At 39.2% G+C, this 19,586-nt stretch overlaps 3 protein-coding genes across 3 annotated transcripts; 1 reads left to right on the top strand and 2 right to left on the bottom strand.

Annotated features, from left to right (window-relative positions):
* Window positions 1–2,480: 2,480 nt before the first annotated feature.
* Window positions 2,481–8,147, bottom strand: ccdc137 (coiled-coil domain containing 137). Its single transcript, XM_084925845.1, has 6 exons — window positions 7,967–8,147; window positions 7,619–7,764; window positions 7,317–7,524; window positions 5,035–5,117; window positions 3,765–3,844; window positions 2,481–3,668 (listed from the first exon to the last, which is right to left on the bottom strand). Exons 1-6 carry the CDS (start codon window positions 8,035–8,037, stop codon window positions 3,468–3,470), a joined length of 789 nt encoding a protein of 262 aa, XP_084781971.1. The 5' UTR covers window positions 8,038–8,147; the 3' UTR covers window positions 2,481–3,467.
* A 1,584-nt stretch (window positions 8,148–9,731) lies between these two features.
* Window positions 9,732–11,781, top strand: LOC146388495 (retinal cone rhodopsin-sensitive cGMP 3',5'-cyclic phosphodiesterase subunit gamma-like). Its single transcript, XM_084925841.1, has 4 exons — window positions 9,732–9,897; window positions 10,821–10,991; window positions 11,079–11,119; window positions 11,277–11,781. Exons 2-4 carry the CDS (start codon window positions 10,837–10,839, stop codon window positions 11,351–11,353), a joined length of 273 nt encoding a protein of 90 aa, XP_084781967.1. The 5' UTR covers window positions 9,732–9,897; window positions 10,821–10,836; the 3' UTR covers window positions 11,354–11,781.
* A 5-nt stretch (window positions 11,782–11,786) lies between these two features.
* Window positions 11,787–14,336, bottom strand: tspan10 (tetraspanin 10). The gene is made up of 3 exons (XM_084925840.1): window positions 13,921–14,336; window positions 13,224–13,813; window positions 11,787–13,084 (listed from the first exon to the last, which is right to left on the bottom strand). Exons 1-3 carry the CDS (start codon window positions 14,008–14,010, stop codon window positions 12,784–12,786), a joined length of 981 nt encoding a protein of 326 aa, XP_084781966.1. The 5' UTR covers window positions 14,011–14,336; the 3' UTR covers window positions 11,787–12,783.
* Window positions 14,337–19,586: the final 5,250 nt, after the last annotated feature.

Below are 19,586 nucleotides of genomic sequence, written 5' to 3'. Positions count from 1 at the left end.
ATATATATCCATCTATCATCTATCTATATATATATACACATATATATAAACAAATTCTAACACGTTCACACATATATGTGTGTATGCGTCAGAATTTGTTCATGATCACCATAGTATAACATACTTAGTTGTAAATTTGTGTAACTATAATGGTGTAATCATATGCAAAAATGTGACTTTTAGCCATGAATGGTAAATGGCCTGCATTTGTATAGCGCTTTTCTAGTCCATAGGACCCCAAAGCGCTTTACACTACATTCAGTCATTCACCTATTCACACACACATTGGCGATAGCAAGCTACATTGTAGCCACAGCTGCCCTGGGGCGCACTGACAGAGGCGAGGCTGCCGGACACAGGCGCCACCGGGCCCTCTGACCACCACCAGTAGGCAAACATGGGGTTAGTATCTTGCCCAAGGATATTTGGCATGCAGCCAGGAGGCAGCCTGGGATCGAACCACCAACCTTTTGATTAGTGGCTGACCTGCTCTGCCACCTGAGCTACAGCCACCCCATGAATGAAATAAATGTGAAGGTGTAAATTCTAAGGTGTCAGCCTGTCAAAGGATTTTTGCTTTTAAAGGTTTTATTATTCATATAATAATCAGCTAAGAGTGTTTATATTTCTGTTTGTACTCAACCAGCTGCACAATTAACCGCTGGCTCTTTGCTCTATAACGGAAACTGTTTGCCGTCACATTATCTGTCAGCAACAGGAAACCGCCACCCAAGAATAAGAAATGACCTTGTAGAGAACACAACGTTTTGAGAAGTCACACCTGCCTGCTTGACTAGATAAGCATGTTATTTCCTTTTTTGTATGCTTCATGCTGTGTATAAATCAAGGCAGAGAGCTGCTGCAGGGTGTGAGTCTCCGTTGAGCTCTCACCCGTGCACGTTAAACTGCTGAAGTGTCTGAGTGTTATTTCATTATATCTGAGTGCTTGATAAAAGAATATCTCTAACACAGCCCTACAAATTTCAGTTAAATTCTCTGGCGTTTTGGATTACAGAAAGAATCAACTAACAAGGAAAGGTACTGGATGGTAAAAGAGGAAGTGTCATCATGTCAGCAGGATTGCTAAGTTTACTGCTTGAAATATTTACATATGTTTGCTTGATAAGCCTTGTCTGGCACCTAGCACGACATCCAGGGGTTCGCTCTGTGATGCCTGAGTTTGTAGTTCCGCAAGGGAGACCGCTGTGATAGTCAAGCTGATGTTGTTGTAATGCTGCTGAATCCAACCATCAATCACTGTGGTAACAGATTAATATTTCGTACGTATTGCTGCGAAAATTCTCATCTACAACTGCTCTGACTCACTAGAGGTAGTCTGTCTTCTCTACATGACAAGCACAATTATTTTAATATAATTTATCTCCCTCACACACACTCACACATCTTTAAAAGCTTCAGTCAGCAGCGGCTGCCTAGCAGCAGGCTTAAATGTCTCTCTCCCAATTACTCTTTCCCATCCTGTACTGTCAGCAGCCATGGGTACTTGATCGGAAGATAAATTGCTCACTAACAGGAAATCAGACAGCACTGAACAACAGAACACATAAGCAAATGATGTTTTCTTCTGTAATAACCTTAAGTATCACCTTCTTGATCTGGCTGAAAAAAGGCGGAAAAAAACAAGCGTTGCACGATATCCAAAATGAAACACTGCATGTGGACATAAACAGAGCAGAATATTTCCAATGAAACTGCTCAAGTCTGGTTAGAGTTCATGCTTCCCAGCGGACCTTTGTGTCACATTGCACTAGAAATATTTGACTATATAAATACACTAACATGATCGAAGCTTTGTATATTACATAACTCCGGGGTCAGTAAATTCAACTAAAAGAAGAAGAAGGTAAAAAAAAGCAGTATCTTAACATCCTAAGTGAAAAACAGCTGTAAAGCTCTGATAATGTGAACAGCTGTCTTGCACACAGGTGGAATATAACCAATGGCAAATGTGCTCAGCTCAAGGGAGTCGGTGCACCCAATCACCAGCAGCTGTCCCCACTTAATACATTTCCGTGTCACTGTGACAACCACCAGAGGACAAACATGGACTGAGGGTTTCACCAGTCAAGCTGATTAAATAGCAGTGATTGGACCCACGAACCAGATAAGAAGAATTCAGTATTGACACCATCTGGTCATATTATTCAGTTGATCACTATTGCATTATATTATCAATGTGTTTTTTTTTCTCCTTAGATAGCACGCTTTGAAAGTTTTTGAACAAAGATTTGAATATACGCAGTCTGTCTCATATGCAAATATTTAAACAATGGCTTCGTTCATGAGTGTAAAGCCTTTGAAGGATTACAAATATAAATAGCTGTGCCAGGCTCTAATAAATGTTGCACATTTAAAACGGTTAATGGCTCATTTATCCCAAGACCGAGGCTATCACAGATGTACAAACAAAAAACAGCAGCTGCAAAGGACTTTAAAACCCAAGAACAGCTAAAAAGGTCTCATGAGGATATTTGTTTTTTCAGCTGGTGTTTCTGAACATCAGTGTGGATGACAATTCCAGATTTATCCAAATGCTCTGGAAAAAAAAACAGGGAATATGACAACAAACAGCAAACATCTGCTGAGGAGCATGGAAAAAAATCAAAAACATCTAATAATAAATAACCTCATGGTTTCTCTCAACGTGTTATTTACATTTTCTATATAAAATACAGTCATTACCACTCAACCATTTAACAACAATATAAAATACTTCAATATATAATATGGCACCAACAATGAGCAAGTTATGTCGGCTGTGTACAAGAGGAGTGCCATCTAGTGGGACCACTAAAAACAGGGGATCATCTTTACTTTGAAATAACCTGATGGATGGATTTTACTGTCCATCACATGACGGACGACCTCAGAATTTGGTTATCTGAACATGCAAATGTGAAAAAACTGTAAATACAAATGATGAAATATGCAAGCATTCCAAGGGTGGTAAATGAGCATAGGTAAAATATCTCCATGTATTTTCCATCGGACATGGGAAATGACTCTGCAGTGTTACAAAGCACTTTGAAAGCCGTTCACTCTTTTAAATTAACAACGTTATGAAAGCGGCAGTGTTGTTTAGTGTACCTAAAGATAAAATGGAATTATACATTGCCCTTCAAGTTTTCCCAACCAACCGCTTTACACAAGAAGCTACATCCACCCATGCACACACAGACATTTGAATACTACACATTTTCCTCCTCTTTTAGACAGTGTGGGTGGGGGAGTGGTATGTTGCCAGTTTCATGAAAAGCAAACAGCCTGCTGTACCTGTTGAGCTACAGGAGCCTCCAACAGTGGTCTATGGATGCATAAAGTTCCCCCAGATATTAATCTCAACTGTGGTTAGCTCTCCATCTTATTTAGACAGTTTCTACAGATCACTGCTCAGCCCTGCTGCTGCCAGGAACACTGACTGCAGATGAGCTGAGTGAAAAGCGACATCAATGAAGGCTTTTGAGTTTTCTCATGCTTGCAGTCCTAGCTTCATACTGCTGCTGTTTCTGTTTCTTCAGCTGACGGTATGCCTCTACTGCTCGTTCCCGCTCCTCCTCCATGATTCTCTGTTTGGCCATGGAGGGCTTTGTAGTGGAGACTGCAGTATGGCCAAGAAGAGAGTTTAGGAGCAGCTCCTTTGATGCTTTCTGCACAATGAAATGGGAAAAAAAAGGAAAGAGGATTTTATGAACCATCTGCATGGTTCGATGAGAGATCATGTGATCAATGCACGGTGTGATTACCTGAGATTTGACTTCAGCTTTCCTTGGTTTGGCACTCAAAGAGGGAGGGGCCATTGTAACTTCACCAAAAGGAACATCATCTACGAAACAAAAGCCATCATTTAACTACAGGGAATTTTTTAATGACTACTCACCGTTGCCATGTTACGCTGCCTTAATTAAATACTTCTTGCCATTTTCCATGTTTGTATAGCCCAACAACTTTTAACCATAACACCTGATTTACACACTGGTCACTTTATTAGCTACACTGTCCTAATAACGGCTTAAACTCGTTTTGCTTTCAGCGCTGCCTTAATTTATGGCACAGAGAATTTGGTGCGTACTAACATCACAGCATCACGCAATTGGTGAAGATTTGTGGGCTGCACATCCATAACATTTCCCGTTCCATTATGAGTTCTGAGGACTGTGGAGGCCATGCGAATACAGTGAACTCATTGTCATATTCAAGAAACCGGTTTAAGAGCTTTGTGAGCGATCATAAGATGCGTAGAATGTGATTATACATAGGTAGGCTATCTATCTATCTGCACACACACACACATTTGTTTTTGGACCAGTCTCTGTAAACCACAGAGATGCAAATGCTCTTCCCACTTTCTGTGTAGGAAACAGTGTAGATTTATGAGGGCACCAACAGAAAAGATGAGCATAAACAGTAACTTTGTGGTTGTTTTTTATGTCAACTGAAGGCATTAAACACTGCATCCATTGTGGCTTACACCAGGAACACATCATCTAATATACTTGAATTGGGTCCTTGCTTTAATTTCACGGGGAACTACAACTGAGGTGATTTGGTTCTGCGTCATTTGGTTTTACTCTGCCTCAGACTGACACATTTTTAATGTTTGTTTTGTTCTAACAGCTGAATCTGGGATTACTTCAGATAGAGGTTTGAACTTTCCTCAGAGAGAAGTGATCAGGACAGTACTGCAAAAAAAAAAAAATGCTTTACTGAAAGAATATCTCACAGCATGTCCTCCATCTGCACCCTTGTTTACCTAGTAGATGGTGTACTACGAAAAAAGAAATGCTACTGAAGCAAGTGCTGTGTCGAAGACCTTTAGTGTTTTAAATATGTCAAAAAGACCCAGACTTTCAAAGAAATGTTGAAAATAATATCTGGTAAATGCTACCTCTTGCTATTAGTACCAAACAGAGTGACAGTCAAAGACAGAGCCCATCTCCTAAAGAACAATGCACCAAATTGTGGAACACTGTTTGCATCTATAAGCACATTTCCTTGTAAAATCTTCATTCTTACCTATAAACATCTGTTCTTCCATCTTGTCCTCTTGTTTGTTCACCTTTTTCTGCTGTAGCTTCTGTAGCTTCATTTTACCATACCTGCCAATAGAAAATCAGTAGGCATTAAAAATGTAACACTTGACAGTCGGGCTGCAGTTATCGATTATTTTAGTAATCGAGTAATCTATTGATTGTTCAATCGATTAATTGGATAAGAAATACTTTTGTCTTATTAATGAGCAATAGGGCTGCCACAAACGATTATTTTGATAGTCGACTAGTCACCGATTAATTTTGCGATTAGTCGACTAATCAGATCATCATCCATTGGACGTAAAACTACAGCTTATTGCACCAGCAGCATCTGCTCTTATATAACTATCATTAGCTTACAGCTTTAAGTGTTTAAGGTGCTAACTAAAAATAAAGAGAAGATGATAGTTTATTAAATTTTAATGAAATTTGCAGATTGTTTAGGTGAAGTTTAATAAACTCAGCCGTCTGCTCCTTGATATCTAACATATAACGGGACACCGGAGTAAATTCTGGAGCATCTCACACTTCTGATAATCAGCTGTCTGCCTGACGTTTATTCAGCTGTGTAAAAACTATAACTTTGATCTCAGCCAAACCGATTTACTCAGGAACAAATAAAATACTAAAAAAAGCCAAACAATAAAATATTTAAGTTATCTAAGTGATTTATATATGTTTAACCTGAGTAGCGAAAGACGGAGGTGGGTTTGAAGCCGGGAGTCCGGTGTTCTCACGACTCTAGTGAGCCTTGCCCCGGCTAGCTATCGAGCTAGTGGGTAACAGACGTCTCTGAAAACGTCGGAGCGCTTTTGAAAATATGTGGTTTCTTGATAAACTGAGCAGATATTTGAGGTTTACACAGCTACATTCTCGCCTGAAAATATGGTAAACGTTTATTTTGTGACCCAGAAAGAATAATAAGAGTAACATTAAAACTAACTAGCTGCCGCCATTGTTGGAAACTGAGCTGGGCTGCGCTATGAATTCTGGGACAGAGCTACTTCTTCTTCTTCGGGGTTTAACGGCAGCTGGCATCCTTGTACATGCAGTGCTGCCATCTTCTGTTTCAGTCCGTTATTACACTCTTAAATCCTACTACTTATTCCTGCGTCTTTTGTGATCTTACAAAGCTTCAAACGATGCGTCGACTATTAAAAATTAGTCGTCGACGATTTTGATAGTCGACGTAATCGTGACTAGTCGACTAATCGTGGCAGCCCTAATGAGCAATAATAAATATTCAAAAGAGAAAAAACACAGGTCTTTCAAAATGAACTGTTCATTGGTTTCCATTTTAGAACTTGCAGTGTTTTAAAGTTTAGCTGCACACAACACCTGTCAGAAAAACAACAAACATAAACCCACTGACTGTATTTACATGTCAGATCAAATTTAATTTTTTGGAAAAAACAACAACATTTTCTTAAATGCAAAAATATGTAAAGACTCTAAAGCACTCTCTGGCAAAGCTTTATTTCTGGGATGAGGTAGTTCATGTTTATGAGTTTTTGTGCATGTGTGTCTGCCTGTTTAAGTATGAAGAAGTCAAGCGAAGAGCGAGTTTGTGTCTGTAAGGCTTTAAAGGAGAATGTGGTTGCTGCAATGAAGAGCAGCAGGTAAATCAGCATTCTGAAATTTGCCCTCTGCATTCACGCAAAGTTTCTGTGCTGCTGAAAACAGATGTTATAACGATGTTATAGACTCACAAGATGAGTCTAACAGATCCCCTTAGGTGGGCAACTCCAGCTGATTCAGAGTGATATCTAAAACCTGCAGGAGACCGGCCCTCAAGGCCTGGAGTTGCCCAAGCTTGCCTTAGACTCACCCCTGTTTGGTGCAGTTATTTCTTCTATGTAAAATAGGACAGCTGCCCATTTCATATAACCTTTTATATAGCATTCTGTAAGCTGTATAATTTAAACACAGTATCAGGCAAAGTTAACAGTTCATCTGCATGTTTTAATAAAACTTCTGGAGGATTACTGCAGATTTTTTGCTGTACAACACAAATGGTGATGGATGGAGCAGCTACAAAGTTCGTTTTTCGTCATGTCATGAGTTTGTGGATCAAGAACTTTGATAAAGATTTACACATTATTTCAATACTTTACTGTTATTCAATCCATGTCACGCATATAAAAATATCAGTGCCAAAACACTAAAAAAGAAACCCAGCCACAAATCAGAATAAGTGAAGACAAGCTATGCCATGAAACCTACTAGATAAGGATGGGGTTTAGTGTAAAGTTAAAGTGTACTCACTCCTTCTTTTTATCAGATTTGCAGTGTGCAGGCCTCTCTTGTTCGCTTGCATCCATTTCGGGCTTCCTGTCTACTTGGTTTTTGGAGAGGAACATGACATGTTTTGTCTCACGCTCCATCCGCTGCACGTAAGCTTTCACGCTTTCCCGTTTGCCCCTCTTGAAATGTGGAACAGGTATGTCTCCATCTGGAAAATACTCTGATTTATCTTCAGGTGAGATGGGTAAAGACACAACACAGTCTTTATTAGTTATACACGACAGTCATGACACTAAAATGAATATTTAGAAACATTTTTATACCCTTTTTCGGCTTTTTGACTTTTAGGGACCCAGTTTTCATTCTCTCCTTAGCCTTCATTATTTCTCGTAGTTTGAAGGGGATGTGTTGAATGTGGTCCACCTCTTTGGCTTTCTTGGGTTTACCATCTCTCTGGAGCTTGGCATTACTGAAATTTGGACACAATACCGACAGGAAAAAACAAAAAGCAAACATGTTTAGTTGCAGACACAAGTCCCCACTTAAAACTTTAACAAGTCCGGTTTAATCTGATCGCTCACAACTTGGGTTGGAGCCCGTATCAGCTAGCTTCTGTTGCTAACTAGCTTAACTAGCACATTTTCCATTACGTATTAGCTTCCTCATGGTACCTTTGACGTTGTCCAGGGTTTCCCGCTTGTTTTCCCGAATCGGGCACTTTATTTTTCTTATTCTTCCCCATGCTACAATAATTAACATGAATGCATAACAAAGCAAAACAACACACGTGGAGCACTATCCTCAGACTTCAACCGAAACTCTACCAGTGGCACGTAGTAGAGGACAGACATCTCACTCCATTTTTTTTCAGGTACCAAAACATGATTTACAAGTTTGGCGTATTGAAACAGATTGAGAGCTTCGTGATGAAACTCTTGCTTTGTAAAAAAAAAACCCTGATTTAATCAAATTAAATATGTATTGTCAATTTTTTAATCGCTGTAATTAATGAGACGTACAGTAATTTTATTGCAGAGTGACACACATGAGATATAAGACGATCTTTGGTCAAACCTGATTGGCTCAAGAGACGCTTCCTGTCAGAGCCAGTCGTTGGTCACTCCATTCAACGACTCTGCTTCCTGCCACCGCTAGAGGGCATCATTACACCTGCTTTAGCCAGTAACTGTAGAAAACATAGGCCAAACTGATTTAACGTCGTTCAGACAACTCGCTTTGTCTTTAAATAGGCTGGAATGGTGAATATCCCCCCTCTCTCTCAGTGTAAAGAAGTTTAAATGGAAATTTAATCCCTGCAATATCTCAGTATAAGAAAAATAAGTGAGATTTCTACAATTAGTCTTAGTTTTTCTACATCATGAAGATGTACTTTTGATAAAAGAAAAATCTGCCAGCATGACGTTTTTGGGCTTAAATTAATATAAATAAACAAAAAAATGTGTAAAATTACAAAAAAAATAAATTTAAAAAATTGTTCTGGTAGCTCATTACCCAGACTGTCCTGTAATTGAACTGCCTCTGGTAAGAGTAGATGTTACAATTAGGTGATGAATGTGGGCCCTTGGGAAAATTAACTGCCCACCCCTGATCTAGACCAAGCTCTTTATCATTTATGGTTGGAATCTACAAAGTTGTGCATATCATTTGGACAGCAGTCACATAACATGTAACAGTCACGCGGGTCCAGTAAACAATGTGAAGAGTAAACTCTACATTTCTTCATCAGAAATAAATACCATTTGATTGATCAGCTAGACAAAATACAAAAATACAAAGGAAAAAAGTCATGTGTTTCTTATAATGAACATAATAAACAAGCTTCAATGAAACAACCTTCAATTAAAATACCACAGCTGGCTCCTTAGTGTACTGTAGCTAGACAGGTTTGCTCTATTGGATATATCCACTAATCTCAGACATTTGAATCTTTTTTGTACAGGTGACATGAGGAGTTAGTGTCCATACATGTGCCTGAACAGCATGCATCAGCAGTACAGATTGCAGAGCGACGCTGTAGTAAATCTTCACATGAATGGAGCAGGTGTGTTTACCTGTGTGATGGAAGGAGGCTGGGCTGGATTAGCAGCTATAATGCAGCTCAATCTGCAAGACTGCTGATGAAAGGAGAATGTCACGGTTCATGCTAGTAAGTTCTCGGCTTCAGGTGTTACATAATATTTGGCCATAACAGAAAAACAGTGATAATAATTAGCTATATCCTGAGAAAACTCCATAACTCAGTGCTTACATTTGACCATATTTGAAGAGGTTATGGATAAAATACTCAAATAATTCCCGTTCAGAATCATCAGCATTTGTGTCTTCAGGACAGTCTCAGGAACAGGAAACTGCTGCCCCCTCCTGCTGAATGCCAGTCGGCCAATCCCTCATCAATGATCTGCTTGGGTACAAGTGATGATAGAATCATCAGTTTGTTGGCAGGTGGCGTCATAATCGTCTCTAAGTCTGTGGTGTATAAAAGGACTGCACTAATGCAACTTAATGCAACAGCATTTAACAGCCACTCAGACCTCTTGGACACTACAATCATAATCAACTACCAAGAGAAGCACCACAAGCGGTGAGTTGAAACAACAGGTTAAATCGTTTTTGAATGCTCTTTCTCTTTTTGGACTTATTTTAACACATGCAGTTTATTATTGCTATATAAAGGTTTCCATCTTTATTTGGACTTTACCTAGTAGTATGTTTCTGTATCCATCCAGGCATGTAGTATTAGATTATTAATTAAAACGTAGGTATTTAATAAATAATATGCAATGTAAAATTAATCGGAATAGAAATTCAGTCTTTCCTATAGCCTAATATATTTTTTAATACAGTTAATGAGGTGTTAATTCAGTCATATGGAAGACTAGATTATATCAGGGACATTATAAGAAGCATTGAGGTGCTTTTTAATTGTTTCTAATTTTCTGTCACACCTTTGTTTTGCATAATGGAAGGACAACAAATGAAAGTCGCCGAACAATATATGACCGCCTTTAACTATGACCTGAATTTCTAAGAATGAATAAAAAAGCTGAACTTATGAAATTGTTGATTAGAGTGATCATTGTGTGTATTTGTGTAACCATGACCTTGCTCTGCTTAAGCAGAACTTATTGTTTATGTAGTCATGTTTTGTACATTATAGTTATAGGACTCTTTCGGCTTTGCATCTGTTTTTTGTTTTTTTTAAAAATATGTGGTTACATCTATGCACATTTACATACAAATTGCATTTGCTATTTTTCCATTTTTTTAACTGTGAAAATAAATAAATAAATATTTCAAGCTATTGTCAGTGTAAACCTAGAGGCCACTTCAGCACATCCTCACAGTAATCTGATTATGAAGGCGCTTTCAAGCTTGAAGGTATCGCAGCATTTGATTAGTAACATGAGCACATGGCTTGTCTTTATATGAGGATAATTACATCACAAGATTTTATAACTGTTTCATTCATTGTTGGGCATTTTAATGACACAGTGACTTTTACAGTTGAAACAACAGAAGCATGAATTTGGAGGTGGCCAAACCCGAAGGAAAGACTGGCAACAAAGCTCCCCTCAGAGCCACGGCCCCTGGCTCCCCACGCAAGTCTGCACCCAAGTTCAAACAGAGGAACACGCGGCAGTTCAAGAGCAAGCCTCCCAAAAGAGGAGTGATTGGGTATGTCTCTTTCTGATAACCTCCCACGAGTCATCTAAGTTTTTCAGATGTCCTCCAGTAAAGCTTGTTATTTTCTTTCTTTACCAGCTTTGGAGAGGAGATCCCAGGAATGGAAGGTCTTGGAACTGGTAAGTAAAAATATAAAAGTCAGATGGTTACATAACCAAAACATGCACATGACATGACATTTTCTTCCTTTAAAAAACAAATACAAAAAACAAAAAAACAAAAAAAAACCCCAACAACTCATGATTTGTTTTCTTCTCTTTGTTTTTTTCATTTTAGACATCACTGTAATCTGCCCGTGGGAGGCATACAGCCATCTAGAGCTACATGAGCTTGCCCAGTATGGCATCATCTGATTATCTCCGCTGTGAAGTTGTTTTTAAATAAATGTGGCAAATTTTGAATTTCAGTATTTAGTTTCAATAATCTGGATCATTAATACTGGCTGAAAAGGTGTCTTTATATGTCTGCATGCTGTGAATGCTGTTCTTTGTCTTATATATTTTATATTGTAAACCTAATTTCATAATGATCTCAAGCTGCCATGTTCACAAAACGTGTATCTCGAATGTGTTCTCGTGTCATTGCTTGAGTCTGTGGTTTTAGCTAGAACTCTGTTAGCTTGGTTTCTGCACAATCGTCAGCACTGTCTTTATCATATTTAATCAAACTCTTGAATAAATGTTGACATTTTTAACACAATTTCAGTAATTTGATTTTGTCCTTTTATTTAATGGTTATTTACTGACCCACACTGCGCATGAGAGATTACATAATTCCCATCATAAATACCATCTGTAATCATCATTATTTATTCAATATTTGTTAAAACTCAGAACACAAAACTTGCTTTTAGCAAACTAGTCAGTTCATTCAAAACAGCACAGGAAACCTTGCATGTGTGGGACGTGCACATGTGTTTCACATATTTGCAGCAGGTTGTCCACTCTCAGTCACTGAAAGGTGCTTTTACAATCTTACTCTAATCATTCTTCTGAGCTGTTCCATTTATTCTGATCTCAGCTCAGAATAAATGAATTCCATTTTTGTTCATTGATTATTTTGTTACATTGTAGGTGCTTGTGATGAAGATGCAGATCTAATCTGCAGGACCTCTACTCCCCAGGTGACCCATTTACAATCACTCCTATGCTGTTGAACTGTTTCACCATTTTGAGATCCTCCAAGAATCCTTCAAATATCAGGAGGTGTGTGTCTTTGAAGGATTTGGGCACATGTGGTGAAAAAAAAAAAAGAACGTTTTGGTGATTGTGTCACTACTGTCCCATAAACACACACACAGATACAGTTTCAAGACTTTCCTTGGTCTGACCCACATTGGTGAAGTTAAAATCTTTCAAATCACACCTGTTCCCTATTCAGACTGATTCGATATTTCAGTTAATGAGCAGTTCAACAAGTGTACCTAATGAAGTGGCCAGTGAGTACATGTTCTTGAAAAGTGGAGTTTTTTTTTTTTTGTTTTTTTTTAACACAAAAGAGGTGATAGCTATCGCCAAGCTGCAGTTATCTTTTAACTGAAATACTTTTTTTTTCTTAAACTCTCAGGCATTTTTAAAATGTAAAACATTTTCAGTGGATAATTTGTGTTGGAATTTGCTTTCCTCGTTTAAATTATGTCTCATTTCCATTTGCAAAAGTTCAGTCTGTGTGTTTAAGGTCAGGTTGTTTTAAATGATTGACAAATGAAGCCAGAATTTAAGCACAGCCAGAACTCATTAAACCCCAACCAGCATATTGCTGTATTCGTCACTCCGTGTTATAGCTATACTTTATGACGATTAATGCGTTCCAGCAGTCGTATGGTAATAAATAATATCAGAATCTGGACCCCAAACACGACAGTCACAATTATTCCTATCAGGCCCTCGTGCTGCTCGATCCATCGAGAGATTTCCCCCAGACAACCTCCCAGGAAGATCACACTCTGAGCAGTAAACTCATCCAGTAATTGGGCTCCGACACCACACTGAGAGTTCCACACTGTGCCGTTCTCCAGAGGATCCACGCAGCATGTTGCAGGGACACCGCAGGCCAGCACTCCTGGAGCTGAGCAGTTGTAATATCTGAAGAAAGGGAAAAATAACCCAATAAAAAAACTTCACAGCTCATTAACTTCTTCAACACATTCCTACATCGTGACCAACTGGCTTTGATTTACTTTCAAAAAAGTAAAAAAAAAAAAAAGATTTCCAAGTTGCTCACATGTTAATCTCCCAGTCTCTGTAGTTGTCCGCCCCACAGCACTGCAGATTTGACTGAATCTCGTCTGTGATGAACCTCAGATCCAGATCATCTTGGTACCGTGCGATGGCAACTAACATCCCGGATCGCAAGTTACCTTCAATCTGATCTTGTAGAGTATGGGCCACAATGGCGATGATGACTTGAGCTGCGATGAGCACCAGCACCGTGGCTGAGAACAGCTTCAGCAAGCAGCGATTCTCTCTTAGGGCACCCACGCAGCCTGACAGGCACAGCACAGTGAGCAGAAAGCCCACGCTCAGAACTACCAGCATTGGGTCAGTGCCAATACTGCTGATCTTCTCCTGAGCAAAGGATTCCTTGCTAATGAGACCCCAAACCCCCAGAGCAAGAAGCAACAGGCCCAGAACTGTGAACAACAGATTGCATATGATAAGAAAGTATTTTAGGAAATAGTCCATGAAAGAATAACCGTAACAGGGATCTATCCTGGCATCTGTGGGACTGTTGTGTTGCTGTCCGCTGTTTGTCCCTGCTTGAAAATCAGTAGTGACCAAGGCAAGCTCCTCAGCATTGTTTGTAGATCCTGCCTTTAGACACACAAGAATGCCGCAAAAAATTAAAGCCACCCCAGAAATGTATATACAGGTGAACAGAGGAACACAGTATTCTCAAACTAACCCAGTAACACACCTACCTTTGGTAAGAGAGGACTGGTCTCATTTGGAGTAGCATCTCGTCTCAGCCATGGCCAAGGGAATCTTTTTCTAGGCAAAAATCTCCTCATCTTGTCAACCACTGGGAAACATCAGCTGGTCAGAATGACACAGGCAAAAATGTAACACAGGGCAATCATTTGCTACAATACAGAAAAGCATGTGAGCTGAGCTGGAGTAACCATTGCTGCGCTTAGCCTCGGGGGTGGGATTTCTTCATCATGTGAGAGTCACAGTGAGGGGATTAAAAGGGTATCACAGCGTGTCGGAGACACACACTCACACAAAAGTGGGCATCCGAATAGAACTAGGTACTTTTTATTCAACTCTACTCATGTGCAATAAAGCAGGACCTGTAAAGGATAATATATTGCCCTACAGTGGGACCCATGGATCAAAGACTCACAAAAAATGTCTCCTGATGGGGATTACCACAAAAGGAAGAAAGTAGAAGACATATTTTAAAATCCTTGCTTTAATTTTCCAGAAACCTGGAAAATGTGTTCTAGGCCTCAAAAGAGAAACAACATTGTAGCAGCTGGGCAACCACTAAAACCAGTTTTAAGTTTCAAAATCTACATAGATACGTGCTTTTTATAATGAAGATTTTCCAGGTGCATTTGGTTTCCTGCTGTGTATGCAACTTAACATTTATCACTGGATTAACAGACACTAATCATATCATATCTGTCAATATATCTGTCACTAGTTAGAGCTGGTTGGCCATGCAGTCAGGTATCCTGCACAAGAACTTATAATGACAGTTTCTTCTAATGTTTACAAAAAGTTCAGAAAACCGAGACTCTTCTAACGTATGGCATGAATAATCCCAGACAAAGAACAGAAAAGCAAATGAATTGTCATATTTATTAAAAATAAAACACACTTTACTAACCAAGAGGAATTCAGAACTTCTTAGAAGACTGAGTAAAATGTTTGGTCCTGGAGTTTTTAATCAGAAACAGCATCTTGCATTCCTTTGTGAATGACCTTGTGTTCAGATTAATTTCTATATGATATCATGTTGCACACACTGCACAAAAAAAAAACAAGTCAGCCTCTAGTAATGATGCACGTACCTCTTTAAGTCCACAAAACACATGAAATGAGTAAAGTCTTTGAAATGTGTAATTTTTTTGGCAGGTTATTGTAGCTATTGTATGGTTGAAATATGAATCCACTGTGGAAGATTGTGCTTACTTACTTAAAAAAGCAAATATGTATGTTTGAACTTTATACTTAAAAGGTTTATGAAGTGTTACGGATTCAAATAGCATCAGATCTCAAAATGGTGGAGCATTGATCAAACTCTTATAGCCTCTAGTGGCCCCCACCCAATCATAAAAACCTAAACATTCACATTCTTTCTCTCACACGGCGCCTAAGCTACGACCTTGGCTCCCTGTTTATCTGCTCCTGCTGAGATGGGGCAGAAAACTCCAGTATGTTCTGTTCTCCTCTAATCAGACAAATAAGGCGATGACTTTCTGCAAACAGTATTTCTTATAACTCAGCAGTATAATGCATCATAAAACAATATCATTCATTCACAATAAATCAGCAGTCTAATGTAATGCAAATCAGTTTAACAAATGCAATAGTTATCACCGTCTTCTAATTCAGGAGAATAATGCAAACTAAAACTACATAATAATTCACAATCTTTAATTAAGGGTCCAACATGGCATAAAATAATATTATAATCCGACACTCCCCCTGATGAGCTCTTTAGAATAAAGAGCTCACCTACACCCTGTAGTCCAATGTGGCCGGGTTCATTTCTTCTTACGCCTGAGGCCCTTTGTCCCCCTGTTGGGCGAACCATGTGTGAGATGACCTCTGTGTTTGCGCAGTCCAGGTGCAAGAAGAATTATTATTCCAACAATAGCAGGTACAGATGACACTCCCCAGTTCTCCCACAGCTTTATTTTGGTGCTACCTTATACCCTTCAGACGTACTCAGACTAGAACCTCTGTCCGAGGAGCTTTTAGCCTTTATTTTATTGCTGCAGCCACCAGTGTCTTCCAGTTGGGTGATCCACTGCTCTTCTTTCTTCAACCTCAGGGGTTAGACAACCCTTCAGTCGTTGCACAGATCAGGGGATTATTCTGCCCCGATGTCAAACAACAATCTGTGTATCCTCGGGTCCTGTGTATCCCGTGTATTCCCCAGAAAAAGGAACAGGAACGTGTCCCCCTTTTGCCCAAGAGCCTCTCAAACCTTGTTGGTCTGGTGTTCCTGGATTTCCACCAACCCATTCATGGTTATTGCTGTGTTTATGGGATCCATCCTTTTGAGGTGACTAATCAGAGCCCAAACGCCATGACACTTGGACCCAGTTGGTGTCTCGGCAGTCACTGTGTCTGCCTCTGCTGCGAAGGATCCTCGTATATCTGTGACCTCGTCTGGTGTCTGTTCCTTCCTCTGTAAGAGACAGAAAACCAAAACACCTCTCTGCCAAGCTCTAATAATCTAATGTTGTTATCTACTGATCCTCTGGTGATTCAGAATTGGTTTAGAATATTCAGAATGTCCCAGGGACTTATTCTAATCATATCCTATGTGTGTGTAAGCGTGTTTGCATTTAGCCCTCTGCACTCAAAGTCAATACCTGCAATATATCAGTCCGGACCATCACGCCGAACGAAGCTTATGACCTTCAAAAGACCAAGTGCCAACTCCTTATAAGCACATTTGCAAGGTGTGTAAGAAAATTATTAACACCACTCATTTTAACAAAAGACATCAAAAACAAATTAGCCATTTCTAATTCTAACATCTGCCCCCCGTTTTCACAAAAATCATGTGTTTCCTTCCGCCTACCGTCCCACGGTTTCCTCTCCAGTGTGGTACTCAGCTTCTCATGAACACAGGCATGTTATCTTCTAAACGCTTTTCAGTTCATTTCAATGATTAACGCTTAAACCTGGAAATAATGATTTATGCTTCTCACTGGTTCTCTAAAAAAGTCCGGAGGCCTCTTGGGTCACTATTAGCTTAAGCTTTACCATACCTAAGTTATTAAAACACAAATGAAGTCATAAAAATGTTCATATAACCCTTGTTTGATGTTAAAACTCAACTTCCCCCCTTTTTTGACACATTCCCATGTGTCAAATCAACGGAGCTAGAAAATTAAAAGAAAAGGTTAGTGACCTCATATCTTAGAAAGTATCAGACTTTCTACTATCCAGTGTCTTTGCTCCAGTCCTGTCATCCTGTGCCAGGGAATGAAATCAATTTAAATGTCATGTCAGATCTGTTCAACTCCTGGCTCCGCCCAGAGCCTGCGTCCGCAGAATTGCCAAGAAACAAAACCTGTATTAATATGAACTTCACTTGAATATGAACTTGTTGACTACTTTTGACACAGCAAAGCAAGATTCTCTCCTTCTCAAGGACAGGCACTGACTCCCACTTATCTCCTGGAGCCAACTGTCCCTTATGGAGACACAACATTGCAGCTACAAGGATTTCCAGATTGTTAAGGTGATCGGTGTGCTCCGAATCAAGTATGTAATATTAAACGAATGTTGTTTAATCAACTGCCACTACCTAAAACTTAGCAAAAGATATAACTGAATAAAAGATCACAAAGAATAACATGATATCAGTGTTATGTAAGCGCGTGCGGCCTTCTATGCTCAAAGTCACTCCAGTCCATAGATCAGCCAGACATCGCGCTGACTGTAGCTTTTAACCCTTAATAACTTGAGCACAACTCTATAATGAGCAACAAACTGCAATATGTATAAAAGTGATCATAGTTACACCTGCAATGAAAGATCATATGATTATTCTGACACCTGTAAATAGAAGTTTAACCTGAGGTTATAACAATCACCGGAACACAAATGTTAGTATAATGTCAAAAGCTTCAATAAATCATTAACGCAATGCTTGTTATATGATTCTGATGCAATAATAATGCTGATGCTAAAATAACAGTAAAACACCCCCTTTTATCCCGTTCACAAACCTCACAAATAAACGTTTATCCATGCCTCTTTTAATTTTATTTCCCCCTGTTTTTCCCTCACTGACCACAGCAGGGGAAACTTTGTTTTGATTCAGCCATGAAAGCAGCTCACCTGATTCATCACTGAGCCCCATCGTCACTGGCGTCTGACAGGGTGGCGCTGCATATTCTTCCTTTAATGTCTCTATTTTCAATCTGTTAATTAGAGTGCTTAAACATGAAGTAGACTGCGTCCACAACAAGTCAATACAGCTGTAAATGTGGCCAATTATCAATCTATAACCAAGCAATAATGAAAAATAGCTTTTATTTTATGCATGTTTTTAGTCAACCACTCACCCAGAGGATCTTCAATCCTAGAAAATTCCTTCTCCTCATTTAGTCTGTCCTCCTTCCATGCCTTGGTAACTGGTCCATCCAGAGCCATATCATCTCGAAATATACATACAACAAGCCAAACCACACCTTGGTCACACCAACCCTCTTCCGCCCTGAAGATGTCCAACGCCATCTTAGTCTGGACCAGGGTGTTAATAGATTTGCCATTTTCATTAGTTTTTATTTTTATTTAGTTTCGACTTCAGATTCTCAATTTCATGTCAGTTGTAATTAGTTTTTACCAATTGTTTGCTAGTTTAGTTTTGATTAGTTTCAGTTATAGTTTTAGTTGTGTTTGCAATAATTAAGTGTAACACAATCCCAGTTTCATCATATCAGTCATGCTCTTCTGCTTATCCTTGGGTATTGAAACTATTAACTCTTGCAGCACCAGGTGTTCGCAATTTTGGTTCAAGTGAATTGATAAACTTTTTGAAGGCAACTGACTCACACAGTTATTTAGATATCCCAGTCCTGTTGTCTCGGGATGCATCACGCTGCCTTGCATGGGGTTAGCTTCTGTTTTCTGGTGATGAGGGTTGAGTGGGGGGGGAGCTCTTTGAGGAGGGGGAGTGTGCTCCCCCTTACCTTTTCTAGGTAAGCTAAGCTAGCCTTCTTGTGTGAGCTTCTCAAGTGCACTTTAAGGTTTATGGGATTTTTCTCCCTTTAGAAATGTCCCTCATAATTTGTCTCTTTCCACTACAAGACACTTGCTTTATACTAAACACAGTCATATTTAAAGTAATTCCAAATTGGACTCTGGCGCTTTCTCCCGACTTTTCCTGACATGATTCTGCGCGTGGACGGAGCAGCAACACAGACGACTTGACTAACGTACTGCCACCTGCTGGCATAATGAGACGGCAAGAAAAAATCTGGAAACTAAACTTCATTTTCACCCATGACTATTGTAGGACACGCACACATCAATGAAAACTAAACACATTTTGCTATAACTTCAGTTAATTTTAGTTAGTTTTGTGAACGCTCATTACAGTTTTAGTTAGTTTTCCTTTTTTGTTCTTATTTTCATTTCTGTTAACGAAAATGTTTTTTCTTTTTTTTCTTTCACTTCTAGTTTTCATTATTTCGTTAGTTTTCGTTAATGATAATAACCTTGCTCTGGACTGTCAAAGGTGACTTTAACGCTGACTGTTCCGACAATTCACTTTATAACATTTCCTGGTCAAATTAGGCAATCTCTGCACTCTGGAATCAACATAATCAACATGGTCAATATTTTTCCTGCGTGTTATTTCACCATCTTATCGATTCCAGCTCTCCATCCG

Source organism: Perissodus microlepis, chromosome 4 (assembly GCF_051167445.1).
Source record: "Perissodus microlepis isolate ML-2025 ecotype Zambia chromosome 4, ASM5116744v1, whole genome shotgun sequence".
Taxonomy (NCBI): Eukaryota; Metazoa; Chordata; class Actinopteri; order Cichliformes; family Cichlidae; genus Perissodus; species Perissodus microlepis.
Note: the sequence above shows the minus strand (reverse complement) of the source record. Positions and strands in the feature narration are given on the sequence as shown.

Excerpts from the sequence above, each read along its gene's own strand:
- ccdc137 (XM_084925845.1), bottom strand. The coding sequence starts at position 8,037 with ATGGGGAAGAATAAGAAAAATAAAGTGCCCGATTCGGGAAAACAAGCG. Across the intron at positions 5,118-7,316 it reads AAATCTGATAAAAAGAAGGA|GTATGGTAAAATGAAGCTAC; the intron begins GTGAGTACACTT and ends TTCTATTGGCAG. Across the intron at positions 3,669-3,764 it reads AAGCTGAAGTCAAATCTCAG|AAAGCATCAAAGGAGCTGCT; the intron begins GTAATCACACCG and ends TTCATTGTGCAG.
- LOC146388495 (XM_084925841.1), top strand. The coding sequence starts at position 10,837 with ATGAATTTGGAGGTGGCCAAACCCGAAGGAAAGACTGGCAACAAAGCT. Across the intron at positions 10,992-11,078 it reads CCCAAAAGAGGAGTGATTGG|CTTTGGAGAGGAGATCCCAG; the intron begins GTATGTCTCTTT and ends TTTCTTTACCAG. Across the intron at positions 11,120-11,276 it reads AATGGAAGGTCTTGGAACTG|ACATCACTGTAATCTGCCCG; the intron begins GTAAGTAAAAAT and ends TTTTCATTTTAG.
- tspan10 (XM_084925840.1), bottom strand. The coding sequence starts at position 14,010 with ATGAGGAGATTTTTGCCTAGAAAAAGATTCCCTTGGCCATGGCTGAGA. Across the intron at positions 13,814-13,920 it reads CCAGTCCTCTCTTACCAAAG|GCAGGATCTACAAACAATGC; the intron begins GTAGGTGTGTTA and ends GTGTGTCTAAAG. Across the intron at positions 13,085-13,223 it reads AGAGACTGGGAGATTAACAT|ATATTACAACTGCTCAGCTC; the intron begins GTGAGCAACTTG and ends CCCTTTCTTCAG.